General features: G+C 39.1%; 2 protein-coding genes across 2 annotated transcripts; one reads left to right on the top strand and one right to left on the bottom strand.

Annotated features, from left to right (window-relative positions):
- Positions 1-812: 812 nt before the first annotated feature.
- Positions 813-8,258, bottom strand: LOC110962148 (synapse-associated protein 1-like). The gene is made up of 9 exons (XM_051941281.1): positions 7,937-8,258; positions 7,132-7,250; positions 6,865-6,931; positions 5,451-5,524; positions 5,159-5,298; positions 4,873-5,015; positions 3,367-3,416; positions 3,115-3,271; positions 813-1,642 (listed from the first exon to the last, which is right to left on the bottom strand). Exons 1-9 carry the CDS (start codon positions 8,136-8,138, stop codon positions 1,512-1,514), a joined length of 1,083 nt encoding a protein of 360 aa, XP_051797241.1. The 5' UTR covers positions 8,139-8,258; the 3' UTR covers positions 813-1,511.
- Positions 8,259-9,452: 1,194 nt separating this feature from the next.
- On the top strand, positions 9,453-17,406 carry phospho2 (phosphatase, orphan 2). Its single transcript, XM_022210051.2, has 4 exons — positions 9,453-9,541; positions 10,028-10,108; positions 11,762-11,856; positions 11,950-17,406. Exons 2-4 carry the CDS (start codon positions 10,038-10,040, stop codon positions 12,513-12,515), a joined length of 732 nt encoding a protein of 243 aa, XP_022065743.2. The 5' UTR covers positions 9,453-9,541; positions 10,028-10,037; the 3' UTR covers positions 12,516-17,406.
- The last annotated feature ends 233 nt before the right edge of the window (positions 17,407-17,639 follow it).

Below are 17,639 nucleotides of genomic sequence, written 5' to 3'. Positions count from 1 at the left end.
ATCCAGTCAGGTCAGGGCCCACAGACTACAAACAGTAGAAATAAGGAGAAAAAAAATACACACTGTGTTCAGTGAATGTAGATTGTTCTGAATAAAAGTGGCTCGATTGACATTTATGTGGTTCCAATTTCACAGAACCCTGTGTAAAATTAACATTTGTGTGTGCAAAAGAAACATCAACAAACTGGAATCATTTTGATAAATATGCCTGAAACCAGCTCTGTGTCTGTCTGTGTACTAAAATGTGATCAGATCTGGCAGAACAAATATAAAGACAGGTCCATTGTCTTCAGCCAGGAGAAGACTGTTGGTAACAATGTGAAGTTCAAACATAACTTTTCTATGTTTAAATTTAAATGGATCTAATGGAAGTGCTAATTTAAGGTAAAACATTCTGGAGTTGTTTGTTTGGATCTAAATTAGTGATTAGATGGAGAATGCAAAAGAAACATTAATAGAAGGATTTCAGATGAATTATACTATGTACATGGATCCTTCACAGCTAGAAAGAAAATATATGTATTTCCTTAACAGATATTTCCAAACTGAACCGTTCTCCAGTTAAATATACATGCAGTACAAAAACATTAATAGAGTGGGATAATGAAAGAATTACTACAGCTTATTAAAAAAAAAACTTATGGACTTTATGTCCACCTTAAACATGGTGAATTATAGTCCACTACAACAGATACATATTTATTAGAAGATGTCAGATAAAACTGAAAAATGAACAGTATTTCAGTTGCAGAGAAACAAAATAAAGCTACAAAACACAATGAAATAGAAAAGCAGGGAATTGCAACTTGAAGTATAGTGTTAGAGCCCTCTTTATTTACAGAAATGTAACTTTACATTTAACTTTATTGTACTACAATTATAGCAGAATTTGACTGTACAACCCACCAGGAAGCAGCAGTGGAAACAAGGATAAAAAGTGAAAACACACAGGCCCGATTCTTCATAAAATTGATAGCACTTGTACTGGAGCAGCCTCTACCAATCGTCAAAAAGACAGAGGGTAGGGGAAAACAAGAAGACAAATTTAGGAAGGAGCCATGAAGTTCTACTTCACTAAAAAGCCTGAACATACTGGAACTGCTGCCTCCAGCAGAGATGGCACACTCGTGCTATTATTGGATCTAAACCACTTCATCAGTTACAAGAGAATGTCACAAATCCCAGTTGTGTAGGGCAGAGGATTTCAAGGCTCATACCCTTTTCCATCACTGGTCACTTTTCCTCCATACTAGGTCAGATCACTGCCTGTGAAGGCTACAAACACACAGAAGTTACCTCTGCCAAAGGAGGTTATGTTTTCATTACCATCTGTCTGTCAGCAGGATTACACAGAAACTACCAAGCCGATTTTCATAAAACTTGGTGAAGATGTGGAGAATGGGCAAAAAGAGAGAGAGCCCATTAAATTCTGGTGCAAAATCGGACATCACAGGAGAGTGTACTATCAGCCTTGGTGGAGGTCTGCGCTCTCCCAGTGTTCTTCTAGTTTTCTAGCTGTCATCAGCCTGAAGCATCTTCTCAATCTCTTGATCCCACTGGTCGTCCTTGTTGTCTGTCTCAGTCACCACCTCGTACTCCTGAAGCTCTTGCTGCAGTTCCTTCTCCCAGTCTGCGGACTCATCTAGACGGAAAGATTTTGAGGAAACCGATTGTTTACTCTGATTTTCACAGATAGAACAAAACAATTTGAGCAATCTCTGAGATTCAAGTGGTAAATATGAGTAAAATCCCACAAACTCATGAGGAAAAAAATCTGAATATTCCCACAAATTAAGCCCAAAATTTGCATTTAAAAACTCTGAGATCAAAGTCATAAAAGAGAAAGTGAAAAAAATTCACAAGAAAGCCTATTTTGAGGTGCATGACTCGCAGCTGATTGCAGTGTGGTCAGTGCAGGATAATTTCCTCATCACATCTGCTTCACTCCCAGCTGGGTTACATCAAACATGGATAGCAAAAAGTGTGTCTGAAGGGAAAGTGGAAGGTGGACTAAAAGAAAACTTATTTTTTAGTTAGATCTTTTTTGTGGTCAAGATTAGACTACTTGATTTTGGAAAGGTAGATCAGACCGATGCATGTGCTGACCCATGACCTACAGATCAGGTTGAGCCAAAAACTGTCAGATTCAAGTGGGTTGGCCTGCAAAGCAGCATTCCAACTATCTAAAGTTGTAAATAACTTAAAGAAACACTGTGTGCAATAGGCCAGGCTGTGATTCTCTGTGACACTCACATACAGAGGAAGTCCTCTGACGTCCTGACTGGCAATAATGTGTATTACCAAACTATGAAGTAACCTACAGCTATCACACACCTCTCTGCACCTAAAGTAGGATTTAGAAGTACCTAGTAGCAACATGAAGTTGCAGAAGAGCAACAGGATCATTGAACAATGTTGTCTGTGGTATTCCTGTAACGTTTCTTTAATATTGATCATTTAGTGTCAACTTCTTTTGCTGAAAACACGCCCAACACCAAGACAACTCCAGCAAAATATTTTGAGGGAAACATGACTTCAGATACATTCTTACAGTGAATGTGACAGAGGAAATGCGTCCAACCTGCACCGACCATGCTGCACTCAGCTGCTACAGTTAGCAATAACTCGAGGTAAAGCAACTTCAAACGGTCCCACTCATAATGTAATGCATGGTGAGCAAACCCAAGCTCAGTCCACTGCAAAAAAATATCATTTGTGTTTACTCATTTCTTGAACATTACCCCATTGGATATAGTGGGATTGTACAATATTATTTCAAAGTTATTTTAAGGTGTGCTTCAACACGAAAATTATAACATAATTTTCTGAGTTTCTGTGTGTTTTTAGGGGGATTAGTGATTTTTTTAAGCTTAGGCAATATCTTTTTTTCCCCCTATAATATTCAGATTTTCATCCAAGAAATTTTTCTGGGAATATTACCGTGCTTCAAGGGTTCAGGCATTTTTTTCCTTTCTTTTTTTAACCTAAAAACAGCTTTAATAGGTCAATGTAAACTCTAAAATTTGTCTTCTAAACTCCAAACTGGCTGACCGAGTGAAGTAAATTGTAGCTTTACATTTTGCTTAAAAATCAAGAGAGATGCATAAAGCTGACCGTCAGGAGAAGGGGTGCTGTCCTTCTTATCCAGCACCAGCTGCTCCATCTCTTTCCTCAGGTCCTCCTGGTTGATGGCCGTCGAGTCGAAAGCGTCGCTCACAAACTCAGACACTCCAGGGCTTGTTGACATCTCCTCCTCTTCTTCCTGAGGTGGCTGGAAGACACGCAGAAAAAGGCAACTGACTGCTCCACTCTGTTTTAACTTTTAGAATCAAAGTTGGAAAATATCAAGACATGTAGTACTTATACCTTCTGTAAGTCGTTGATGGAAACTGGTGGAGTTTTTGGTCTGACATTGTCTACAAAGAAATAATACAGTACGATTAATTCATTGCCCTCTGGATTTATTCAGTCACCACCGGCCTGTGCATGGTTTGCACACAAGGTAATGCTGATTAGGAACAAGGCGAAAGGCACTAACTGAAGACCTGCTTTTCATAGTTTTACTGAAACCATTTTTAACATGGATTAGATGTCCTCTGATCTGTCATGACAAAATCAAGCTACAAACCTCAGTAACATAGTAGCACACTATGAGTGCTTTAGCTTTCAAGAATCTGATAAAATCTCTAATCTCTTTACCAAAATTTGATCAGAGTGAACACCACAAAGAATAGCAGCTCTTAGTTTTTTTTTTGTACCACAGAGCTGGAACAAGTTTTCACAGCATTTCAGAATTGCTCCAACTTTGACCACATTTACGTTCATGTTTAAAAACTTCAGCCTTTTTTTTTTTGCAACATGACCTTTAAAATATCTCTATGCCTCTGTTTCTGTCTGACATACCGTGGTGTGGAGTGGAGTCAGGTGCTCTAAAGGCCTGACCGTTCAGAAGTATGACCTGGCAATAAGTTAGCAGATTTGCCTATGAACTAACATTTTGAAGGCATACCGAAAGATTAGCAAGTGAGATGTTTAACTTTGACTTAAGGACCATCTTACCCTAGCCTAGCCGCACTAGACAACCCACGGCAACGAATTTAATTCTCTGCCAGGGTGGGTCTAGTTACCCTCCATAAGGCTCGAGGCTGGATTCTCCTAAAACAGGCCGGACCAATCACCATGAAGTGTAGAGTCAGAAGGCAGGCGTAACTAAGTGACGACAGAGGCGTGACGATTCTGACAGAAACAACCGGTGCACAATAAACAGTTATCTTTCGACTCGGCTTTGGCCACAGCCCTTAAAGATTTGAAGCTAAAATTCAACTTGAAAGATAAACAAAGGACGGCACTTAAGTGTTTCACTGAGAAGAAAGACGTATTTGGACTTATGCCGACGGGATATGGCAAATCCTTAATATACCAGTTGGCTCCACTGGTTGGGAAGCTAATGGGACTTAGCCACAATCCGCCGGTGCTCTAGGAACTATGCCAGCCTATTCGTTGCGCTGATTGGTTGTATACCTACCCAATTGCTGCAGAGGGATTTGAAAGACAACCTTTTAGCCCGCCTCCCTCCCTGTCGAGCGGTCCTTGACCCTTGTGCCTTCAGAACATGGGTCTAGTACGGCTAGGCTAATCTTACCCGACTTCTTTACAATTATGTCTCAACTTTTAGAAATTCCTATAAAAGGATTTGATTCATTTAATTTGCATTTTAAAAAGATTCAATGCACGATGTAAAGCACTTTGAGTTGCCTTTGTGTATGACATGTGGTATACTAATAAACTTGCCTTGTTTAATGCAACCCTTTACCACTGACAGGGTTAAAAGCACGCAAGTAGACGTCTACCCCTTTATCTAAAAACTCAGACCTGTTAAGATGACGTCCTCAGGTGAAACACTGTCGCCGCTGTCCTGTTGCTGCTGCTGGGCTGCCAGCGCCGTGAGCTGAGCTGACTGCTTGATCAGAGACACCCGGTAGAAATAATTCCTCCAAAACACCTCCTCCTTCACACTGTCGAACACAAAACCATCCATTTCAGTGCATCATCTTAATGTTGATTCCAAGGATAAATGTGAGCAAAGACGAGTTCATAATCGCCAGGACATGACTGCACACACAAACACACAAACTGCAAAATGTTGGAAGATACTAACTGTTTAGGAACCAGGTCAAAGCGCATCCGGTTGAGGAGCTGATCTTCCTCCAGCATCACTGCAGCCAGAGGATACATGTGTTCCATGTCGAAGTGGAACTGAACACCAGCTGGTGGGTCCCGCAAGAAGTTCCTCTTGTCCTAGAATCAGCCACCAGAGAGTTCAGCTTCTACTCAAATTGCTTGTTATTCTACACCATTACAGTTATGTATCCAGTCAGTGATAACAAAGAGCAACGCAGTTGCAGACATGATGACACACTAATATGCTGTGAATGGTGTTGTTTGCTTACAGCCGACAGCGCCAGAATCTGTTGCTGGATCGTCTCTTCCTCATTGTAGCCAACCCACGGAGGCACTGCTGCTTCTACACACAAACACAAGCACACACACTTTTATCGCTCCGACAAATACGTACATACCTGGCTCTCTGGTAACACAAGCTGCTCGGCCAGCAAGCGACATGAGCTGATAATATAATATCATCATTTTGTTTGCCTCTCAGGGACACAATGTCAAGGTGAAGACGACACAATTTATGTTGCTAGGGCTTTCAAAGATTGTAATTTAAATTTTATAAACCGATATATTAGCATTATGACAATTCAAACTCAGATAATTACGGTACTATGAACTTCTACTTTCAACTTTGTAAAACAATGTAATTCCATTTTACTGATTTAATTCTCATTTGTATTTGTAATGTGCATATTCCTTCGTACTATTTACACCACTGTTCAAAGGTTTGGGGTCACTCAGACAATTTCATGTTTTCCATGAAAATTCACACTTTAATTCATGAGCTAACATAATTGCACAAAGGTTTTCTAATCATCAATTAGCCTTTCAACGCTAACACAATGTAGCATTAGAACACAGGAGTGATGGTTGCTGGGAATGTTCCTCTGCACCCCTATGGAGATATTCTATTAAAAATCAGCCGTTTCCAGCTAGAATAGTCATTTACTACTTTAAAAATGTCTAGAATGTATTTTTTATTTAATGTTATCTTCTTTAAAAAGAACTGCTTTTCTTTCAAAAATAAGAACACTTCAACATGACCCCAAACGTTTGAATGCTAGTGTACATTTGTTCTGTGTTGACTAGATTGTCAGCACTTTGAATTGTCATAACCAGCAGACTGTATAAAATGCTGTACAAAAGACATTTAACTAATTGTTTGAACTGTGCCCCTGTTTGTCAAATGAATCAAAGTCTTACATGTCCCGAGAAAACGAGTTTTAATTTTCAGTGCACGATACTGCAAACATGGTTCATGTCCCCGCTGACTGTTTCAGTGTCGCTGCTTTTGTTCGTGATCTGCTCCGTTCAGTGATTTACTGAGAGGAGGAGCAGAGTTGACAGCATTCTGTAGCTCCTAATTTTCTCTCTGAGCAATATTTTATACATTTCATTTTTGCAAATTCACAGTGTAGCTGTTGTTTATAACTCATGCCTGGTGAGTTTGCCAAACAAAGTTGCATATATAAATGTGCAGTTTAGCAGTGAGGAGCAGCGTACAACTGGTGGATCTAGTTATAGATTCCACCTAATCTGAAAAAGTGACTTTATCATTACTTACTAGATTATTGACACTTTTCTACATTTTTGCCATTTTCTCATAAAGATTATTTTAACAGTACAACAATTTTAAAGATGGAATTAGCTATTTAGTGAGAACATTCTTGTTTTCACTTCAAATCTTACCTGATCTCTTTGCCTTCTTCTCTTGGACAAATTTCTCTTGTTCCTTTTGGAAGTCTCCTAAAAAGGTCTGCAAGTACACAGACACAGAGAGGACAGCATTTATCATCTGGTTAAACGTTCAGGGTCAATATTTCTAGCAGTTTATTTGTTAATGCAGACAGAGATGATGTAGCTGCTTTTGTAAACACAAGCATATTCAGCTGCTCATCTGTGTGCAACCTCAAACGGTCTTCTAAATGCTGCAAAACAAGTCAAACAAACCAGAACCTTGTCTATGATGCCGTCAATTTTCCCCTCCTCCACGCTCTTCTTGATGGTCTGAGCGGTCTCTGCCACAGACTCTGAGATCTTCTTGGTGGCACTGGAGGCGAAGCTGAAGATGTAATCTTCAGGAGAAAGAGGACTGTCAACAACAGCATCATACTGTGGGCTTATTAAAACACTGAAACCCAACACATGAACAAAAATACACAAAGTCCTTGCTCTAGTTCAGGTTAAAAAGCAAAGATAAAACACTGGATACACTTCAAGACTTCATGGGGAAAATTTTAATAAAGAAGTGCTGATTATGTTATGCTATGTTATGAATTATGTTATAGTGAGGAGAAAAAATACTCTTTCCCCTTTCTATTGTCATAATGGCCTTTAGACAGGGATTAAATTAGAAATTGTCTATTCTGACATGACTAACCAGACTAGTTATCTCCATATTGATCCGTAATCTAAATCTGACCTTCTCCCAACAACAAAATATACCCAACGATCAGAGAGAATCCTCAGAATTGATGCTGGCATTGCTCCCATGTCTTGCTGCTCTGTCGGTGTGATTTCTTCTAAAATCAGGAAACATTATTCACAACCTAAGTCATCTGACACTCCAGTGTGTCTTTCTGGGTTTGTCTCGGCATCACTGAACTTCCACAGCAGTTATGAGGACAGAAAGACTGACGTTAAGATGAGTAAGGCGACTTAGATGAGCGCTCCTCACCTAGCTTGACATGTAAAAACATTTCATTACTTCTTATCAGGTAAACCCAGCAGGGCTAACAGGAGGTAAACAGCTGTTCCTCACCTCCCAGTCCTTTGCCCTGCTCCGAGTTTTCCTGGTTCGCCTCTTGATCTTCGTCCTGCTCAACCGGCTGCTGTTTGTTTACCTCGTTCTGAGCCTCCACCACCTTTTCTTCCTGCTCCACTATCAGCTCGTCTTTGTCATCCGACGACTTGGTGTATGTCGGGTTCTCCAGACCCAGCCACGTCCCTAAACCTCGGAACATCCTGCTGCAAACAAACCGTCGCTGTGGAATGAAGAAAAACGGGAAAAAAACAATCCGAGCAGCAGGAGACTGGGGACTTTATGCAACCAGGAACTAAACTGACGGGGTTTCTTCTTCTCTGTTTTCTTTCCTGCAGCGCTGTGACACTGACACCTAGTGGTAAAAGTAGGGAAAGGATGCCTTCAGGTGCAGTCTGGGTCACTGGTAAACTCCATCTGTAGCTTTTCAGGTTAAACTAATTTAAGTCCATCTGTGATTTTCAATTAGCCTCAATAAAAGAACATGATTATAAAATGCTTGGACGCGTGGTGGACAGAGCATACCATCAACCTCTGTAGACTGCATCTAAGAAAGCAAACAAACAAAAACAAAATGCAAGATGAAACTGCTCAGTACCATGGAAAGAAGGAAGCACATTCTTTGTTTGTATGACACCAAGATAAATTTCTTCAGCATGTTTGACATCAACCTGGGCAGGACTACCACAGTGACTGCATAGTCCTGACAGTGAAGAAAAAAGATAGAAGTGTGATGATATGCGACTGTAAGAGAGCACCATGGATGTCTGTGGATGCAACAAAATACTGTCTGATTCCCAGTCTGCAGAGGCATGGCAGAAGAGGGAAATTCCAAAACACAAATCACACAAGAAATTCTAAAGGTGAGAGGTCTAAAGAGGTGACAACTATCATTTCGACAAGTATGTTGACCGATTTGAAACCAACAGAACACCTCCGGGGTATTTTAAAGAGAAATGCAAAGTAACACAATCCCTCCAGCAATGAGGGATGGCAAACATCTCTCCAGAAATTTGGTGTTCTCCAAATAGAGGAGGACTGAGTTTGTTCTCAAAAAATCAAGGTGGATCTGTGAAGTCCTAAAAAATTTAAAAGCTCTTAATCTCAGTTATGAGAGGTGTTCTGACTTTTGTTGTGTTGAGCTCCTACTTTGGGGCTTGTATTTTCAATATAGTAGATCTAACCCTGTTAGCCTTCACTTTACACCTACTCATATATTTCAAAACAACAACAATAATAATAATAATAATACATTTAAGGTGTATCTAAACACCTGAAATATTATACTTACGTTGGACTATCGATGAGCGACTATAGCTATAATTATTGTAATGATTTTTTAAAAAGCAACATATCAACATCAGTTAAGCATACCATAAACATTAAAAAATGCAACATGACATAAGCTGAAGAGAAATGCCTTGGGATGTGTACTTTCTAGAAAATGGAACCAGTCTAACAGTCAAAGAAGAGATTTGAATACAGTGTGAATACAGTTTATAGGCAGGACCACAAGGTGGCGGTAATGAGCCCAGATTGTTGCACGTCTTCTGACAGAAGCCAAGGAGGAAGACGGACCGGTGGATTTATGACAGGCTGGTTGAGGTCAGTTTGCCGTCGATTAACTCAACTTTTATCGTTATTATGCTGTGTACAATGAAGAAAACAGAAATCAGCACAATCCCTGTTATTCCTCCACAGCCCGACATGAACTACAGGCACAGAATTTACCGGGAAGGTTAGCTGTGTGGCTCGGCCGTTTACGACACAGTCTGTGGTGGTAGACGAGCTCATACCAGACTCCGTGTAAAAATGAGTTATTTAAAACTTAGTCAGTTGAAACTTTACATTTATAGAGAAAGGCAAAAATCTTAAATTACTTTGCTGGTAGCTGAGATGTTGTGGTGCAATCGGCATATTGAAAAGAGGGATCTATAGTGGGAAAGACTTCTTCTGATTAAAAAAGAAAACAAACTGTGCGAGATCTGTTGTTTAAAATTCTTGTTAGTAAATGAAAGGAGTACATTTTAGGTCCAAAATAATCTCAGTATCTTTACTGGGTAATTTGAATGCTTTGTGTCTTTTTTCCAGGTGAAAAAAAATGAAGATTCTGATGGTGTTTGACTTTGACCACACTGTCGTTGATGACAACAGTGACACCTGGGTGATCAGGTTGGTAAATGAAGTTCCATTACAAGGCTAATTAGGGAAGCAGAATGCCGGCAAAAAAAAAAAAAAATTCACTACAAGCAAGAAATTCTGAGCAGCAAACACTTACTTTTCTGCATCCTGGCCAGTTTTTATGCAAAAGTGTATTAGTTTTCTGCATCAGTCTATATTAAACATAGCCTATCTTTATTTATGTAAGGGAAATGCAAATGCAGTTTGCCATATTCAAAATATGGTGGAAATTAGGTTTTTGAGAATTTTGTATTGCTTTTGAATATTTACTTTATTTCCAATAAGTTTTGTGCAGCCAGACTCATCGTCCACAGCATGTATCAGCGCTGGATATTTGACTGCATTCCTTGTCAGGATGCTGTAATGGTGCCCCTGCAGAATAGACATGGAAGAATTGCTTTCATGCAACATTTACATGCAGGAAGACAAGCATTTTCATTAATATTACTGATTCACTTATAAACATAAGCCACCTTATTGTTTGATCTAAAACTTTGACTTATATTGCATTTTTTACTATTGTAGGTCAAGTAGCTGTTTCTGGTAGTGAAGGATATTTTGAAAGCAGTATCACAAAGAGTGGAAAGGGAGATAAAATACACAACAGAAATGGCATGGTCATGCTTGAAGCCTATGTCTGGTGAGTCAGACTGTATGTAGTAATTGCTGTCTATAATTTGACGATTTAAAAAAAAAACAACAAAAAAACAAGTAACGTATAATTCAGAAGACAATGGAAATGCATGTCAGAAAATGTATTGCACATTAGCTGTAATACCTGGTTGTTACACCAGGTGGAGTCTCTTACTGTTTAATAAGATGGAAGACTGCAGCTTGTTGGTCGTTAATACTTGTAGTGACCCGGGGAGGCAGTCACTTAGACTTCAGGCATTTCTGTGTTGACAGTAAAAGAGGGTTGTAGAGGTTTATCTAGCAAATTATCACCATGACAAAGTCTTCTGTGATTCTTAATGGTTTCCACTCAGAGCTCAGGTACTCAAGCTGAGCAAAGATTGACTTGGACAGCATTCCCTCAGTCAAATGACCGCTGTAATTAAGGCAATTTTGAGGGTGACGCCATACACCGATCAGGCATAACATTATGACTACCTGCCTAATATACTGTTGGATCTGGGGAGTGTGGAACCCAGATGAACACCTTAGCACTGTTGTGTTCCCCGGGTCACTCCTGAACAGTTTTTGCGGTGTGTTGGGGTGCATTGTCCTGCTGAGGGTGGCAACTGGCATCAAGGACTGCTGTTGTCATGAGGAGTGGTGGGTTGCTTGACCTGCAATGTTTAAGTGGGTGATGCATGTCAAACATCCACATGAATGTCAAGACTCAAGGTTTCCTAGCAGAAAGTTATAACAAGATGACTGATGTTATTCTCTTCACCTGTGAGTGTTCATAAAGTTGTGGCTGATTGGTGTATGTCCATTGACAAAACAGCAATGTTAGCACTGGGACAAATGTCTACTGTACTCAGTTCATGCCATCAAACAATTTTGATTAAAAGTAATATCAATGTCAACTAAAAAATTGCATCCAGGTTGGGCAAATAGTTGTGTTTTAAATGTTAAATAAACCTCACAAAATTTATGTCTATGTTTACAATTAACGTCTCTGTTTTCTTCTATTCTCAGATGCCTTCCAAGTCAGACTCTTCCTGACTCTGTGAAGAATTCTTACAGAAAAGGTCGCTGGACAGAGTTTATGGGCAGGGTGATGAGCTACATAGGTGAGAGTTCATTATACTGTTTGTGTGGTGTTTGATTGCTTCCTACAACTTGCTCATTCTTTAGTCCTGACATTTTTTCATTGCTTCATGCAGGCGACCAGGAGGTCAACCCCGACAGGGTCCGCAGTGTGATGGAGACTATCCCCTTCACGCCTGGAATGACCGACGTGCTGACATTTATATCAGAGAATAAAAGCAGCATTGACTGCATAGTCATCTCTGACTCCAACACCTTGTTCATAGACTGGATCCTTCAGGCAGCGGGACTCCAGGCAGCTATCGACCAGATTTTCTCCAACCCGGCTAAGTTCAATGAGTCTGGGTACATGGAGGTACAGTGCTATCATTCTCATGACTGCGATCGATGCCCTGTCAACCTCTGCAAGAAAAAAGTCCTGGAGCTTTACCTGTCTCAGCAGTCTGACAGAGGTGTGGGATATAAGCAGATCTTTTACGTGGGAGATGGCGGGAATGATCTCTGCCCTACTTCTTGTCTGAGAGACCACGATGTTGTGATGCCTAGGAAGGGGTACACTTTGGAGAAACTGCTCGCCAAACTGGAAGGTCAGGAAGGTAACGCTTCTGTAAAGGCTGGGGTCATTGCCTGGAGCAGTGGCACTGAGATCCTGCAGGAGCTGAAAACAAGTATGCAGTCATAGCCGCAGCCAGAGGAGTGATTCACTTCTTGGATCTAAGTGAGATATTTGCACTTATTGCAGATATTGAGTCTGTATTGTAGAGGAGACAATATACTGTACTTTGGTGTTTTTACATTGTCATTACAGTATTTATAATTGAAAGACTTTAAGATGGATGATACAACTATATACATTTATTTACAAGTCTCTGAAAATTACTAATTCATCTGCAAGGAGTTTGACCCGAACAGTAACAGCCCACAAATTATGGATGGACTTTCCTAACCATCTGATTCTAAAACAGTTTCTGGGCATTATTTGCTCCTGCCATGTTTTTACTCACCATGAGCATTTTTCTTTGCAATATATAATCCTGCTCCTTTATGGAAACAGCACAACTATAGCAAAGAGAAGAGGGAACTCAAAAATGTTCTCCGTCCAGCATAACATAATTAAAATAGAATTTGTCATAAAAAATATAAAGTTACTTTTCTTGGTTTATTTATTTTACAGAATTTTAAAAAATCCCAGGGGTGTCCTCACTTCTCAAAAACACAATGCTGCCTATACTTACAAGAGATATTTTACTAAGATTTTAAATTTGTTTCCATACTTGTCTGTTTGCTCTGTGTAAACACAACCTGAGGTCAGTCCCAGTTCTTTCTGTTTTCACAGACAAACCATTTGATAAACGGTGTAATTTTTGATGATTTAGAATTTTTTTTATTATTTTCTTTGATTATTTGTTGAAAGATAATATACCTATCATATTCATCCTAGGGTTACAAAGGGAGGATTTGTCCCTCATCTGATGTTTGTCAATGGAGACTTGTGAGACTGATCAAAATACATAAATAGCACAGCAATATTTCCATGTGCAGTATATGTTGCTTGCCCATGATTCTATTGAAGTTGTATTTAGTTTAGTATTTTAGACCTCAGTTGTTATCTGAGGCCTGAACAGGGGGAGGTAGCAAGTTAGCAGGATCTGTTGAAGGGAAATTCATGGAGATCTTGGACTTGACTCTCCATGAACAGAGTTTACAGAAGAATCTATTACGGACAGTAGGCTGAATCTAAAGGCAGGCTGGTGTACTGAAACGTATAGTCATAGGAATAATTATTAGATCACCCTTGTTTTCTTCAATTTCTTGTTCATTTTAGTGCCTAGTACAACTAAAGGTACATTTCTTTGGACAAATATAATGACAACAACAAAAATAACTTGTAGAAGTTTCATTTAAGAGCTAAAATCTAGCCATTTTACATTGTTTTCTGGATAACCAAAATCACTTCAGTGATCTTACATCAACAGCTATGGCAATGTACTGCTAAAAACAGTGCTTTTAGGCAGTCCATGTTTTCTTTTCTGTCTGTTTTAGTCACATGATACACACAGGAGTTAGTACTTGATTGCATAACCATTGTTTCTGATGACTATTATCATGCGTCTTGGCATGCTCTCCACCAACTTCTGACATTGTTCTGCTGTCACAGCAGCCCATTCCTGTTGCACAAATTTAAACAAATTTGTTTTGTTTTTGGGCTTGCCGTTCTCAATTTTGAATTAGATTATTTTCCACAGGTTTTCAGTTGGATTTAGATCTGGTGATTGAACAGGCCAAAGCATGGTTCCAATGTTCTGGTTCTCCATCCAGGCTTTAACTGACCTTACTTGAACTTGTGTGGCAAGGGGCATTAGCTTGTTGGAAAATCCAGTCATTAGAGGCAGGAAAGGGTTTTCCAGCTGATGGAAGAAGACTGTTTTTAAGAGTAGCCCTGTACATGATCTGTTTCATTCACCCGTCACACATTTGTGAATTCCACTCATACTGAAACAACCCCAGATCATCACTGATCCACCCCCGTGTTTTACCGTAGGATCGCGACAGTCTGGTTTGTAGGCTTCTCCAGGCTTCCTCCTAACCAATAAGTTGCCTGGAGTGGGCATCAAGTGAAAATTGGATTCAGCACTGAAGAGAACCTTAGCCCAATGATCAACAGTCCAATCCTTGTGATCCCCAGCAAAGAGTAACTGGACTTTCCTCTGCCTTTCGTCGATGAAGGGCTTCTTCCGTGCCCTGTGTGACTTCAGACCAGCTTCGAGAAGTCAGTTTAGAACTGTCCTTTTCAAACAAGTCACATTTATTGACAGTGCCCACTCATTCTTAAGGTCTCTGGAAGTCTAATGACGATTCCTGACACAGGAAGGGATGAGTGCACACTCATACCGCGGGTTTTAGAGATGTTTCCTGCCATGCCCAGCTAGTAATTTGGTAGTACCATGTTCGGCTTTCGTTTTTGTGGTTTTCTGAACGGCTGTTTTGGAGACCTTAAGTTTTTTTGCTATCTGTCTCTTACTCATGCAAATTTCCAACAGTGCCAAGATGACTGTCTTCTTGGCTTCACACAGTTCTTTTGTTTTAGGCATTATGTGAGAGCTGACAACTTCTGAGTTGTGCTACAGCTTGAATATAAGCAGGAAACCACTTTAGGCCTTTGCACATGCAGTGGTGCTCATGACATGAAATGGCCTCTTGGATACCCTGGGAATACAAATAATTTTAAACATGTCAAAAAGGACATAAAGTATTATGTAATCGGGTTAATTTTTTGTTATATTCATTGTATTCTTCAGGTAACATATCTTTAGTGGTACCAGGCATTGAAATGAACAAGAAATGGAAGAAAACAAGGGTGGTCGAATAATATTTTCCGTGACTGTATATCATTCATTGCAACATTCACTCGGTTGTGTGAAAATGCTGCAGCTGCCTTTTATGTAGGATGAACGCATTTTGAGTCATTGTTTGAAGGCACAAGTGTCACATTTCAAACAGTGTAAACCATTTTAGTTTACCAACATGACAACAACAGGAGCAGCAATGGTTCCCCGTACAATAAGAGTACATACAAAGTAAAATGAGTTCCTTTTCTTATCCTCTTTTTTTTTTTAAATCATTTATAAGATTTATAAGGGCAGTCACTACATGCTGCACACTGTTCTCACCGTAAGAGTTCAATGAACAAAATGTCTTCAAAGCTTTTAGTATTATTTAAATAAAAAGGGACATGCTTTGGGGTGTAATAAATGTTCTAAACTTTGAGAAATACTTTCTTTTAAAAAGCAAGATAGAAAGATTGATGCTGCTTTCACATCTGCACACATAATATAAAGTTTAAGCCAAAGGCAGCTGCTACTTGTATTAGCATTAGAACTTGAAACATGGGAAAATGTCTAATTTTCATCTAGTTAAACTTTTTAAAAGTACACCTGAGTCAGTCATTGCCTCTCTGATGCACCAAAGTGCACAGATTTTTTTTTTCAGAATCTGGTGCAAAGTGGTTGTTTTTGCTGAAAATTTTAAAGTAATATGTACATTTTTTGAAGGATTTTGAAGTTTAAATGATGAGTTGAAGGACTGCCCTATAGGTAAAAATTCTGTCTTTTTTTTTTTTAACATTTTCTGGCTTTGATAAAGGGGCTAATTGTAGCCATTTTTTTTAAACAATCACAATATGCCTTTCAAACCGGTCATCAGTTTTTGTGGTTCAGGTTGTTAGTGTCATTGCAATGTGCTTTTAAGTTAGTCATCACCTCAGCTGTGCTTGCAGAGCACTTAAACTAACTTTACAATTTACACTATCAGTCATCCAGTAACACTTGACCTTTTAATGTGCTGCCAGTATATTTTTTAATTGCACTAGAGTTTTTGTCACAGTAGACATTTTAACTTGACATTGCAGGAGAAGCACAGGCAATATTGATGGCAGTATGCTGTGTTCCATTCAAGTGTCCCAGAAAGTGTAGTAGGACCTTGAAACTGAAGCAGCGAAATGAAACCCAGCCATCCTTCACTGTATTAATCACAGCTGTGCTTTTCCAACATGCTTGAATGTCTTCAGTGGAAAAGGAATATGTAATTTTAGAATAATGGCTATTGCCAATATTTTTGTACTCTTTTGTACATTAACTTATCTCAGATGAATAACAAGCTAAACAGGACAGTAGAAATTCAACGCAGTATGTATTTCCATATCTGAAATATTTTTCTTGTTTTCAAAGATTACAAATTATATGGCTAAATTATATGTCAAAGGTGGTGTTTATGTTCTTTTTATTGGAGTAGAACAGTGTGGACTTTTGGAATTATTGTTTTCTTATGTTGTGTACTGTTTTGTGGCTGTAACATCTCTGTCCTCCAATGATGTTAATTGTATTTTTTGAAATCCCACTTGTGTCCCATTCACTTCATTTATATCTATGAGAAAACATGAAATTATCTGAACTTTTCAATGGTAGTATATATGTCTTGCCTCCAAATAACAGTTCAGTGAACAAGTAGTCACTAACAGAGTGTTAGATTTCCACGTGCCACTTCAAAAGAAAACTTTTCAGTGGTGTTGAAAGAAAGCCTCTTAAATCGTCCGGCTGACTAAAGTGCATGGCTTTATTTCATACAGATTACATCAGATAAGACTGACATGCATAGGTAATGATGTAATATTGCATCAGCTTTAGCTAGTGTTATAAGTGTTTTAAGCAAGCTCAGCAAGAGTGAGTCATCCTTTGCTTGTATCGGGATGTACCTGGTGAACTTTTCATTTTGTTCTTTATTTAAAATGAAGCAAGTTGAGGGCACGTGGTAAATGTTGTTAATCAAACCTATTTTACAAAAGTGGCAAATTATATTGTTGGCATATTTTAAAAGCACCTGCCACATATGAGATTGATGCTTGTCACTGATGTAAATTATCATCTTGGTGATCAACTTTCTTTAAACATCTCTGTAAATGTTCATGAAAACATGCACCAAGTAATTTAACACTGTTCAGAGGCAGCATGTTAAAATGTTGATATGTTTTCAATCATAAGTTTAAAATAATGCAACTAAAACCAGAAACCTCTTTATGTCTTATTTATTGAGTGATCAAAAAAAAACTGTACAGTGAAATTCAATCAAACAATAGTCTGATGGTCCTGCAATCTCAAACTGTGGTGGGGCAGTGTTAGAATTCTGTTGTAAGAGACTATTTTATAGGAGGCAGCAAAGACTCAGGACTAACTGTTGGTTGTTCACTGTCTGGGATCGAGTGGTGAGTGGAGTCAGCTTATATGGCTGAAGAAGTGGTTGATTGGATCAC

The sequence above is a fragment of the Acanthochromis polyacanthus genome, chromosome 2, assembly GCF_021347895.1.
Source record: "Acanthochromis polyacanthus isolate Apoly-LR-REF ecotype Palm Island chromosome 2, KAUST_Apoly_ChrSc, whole genome shotgun sequence".
NCBI lineage: Eukaryota > Metazoa > Chordata > Actinopteri > Pomacentridae > Acanthochromis > Acanthochromis polyacanthus.
Note: the sequence above shows the minus strand (reverse complement) of the source record. Positions and strands in the feature narration are given on the sequence as shown.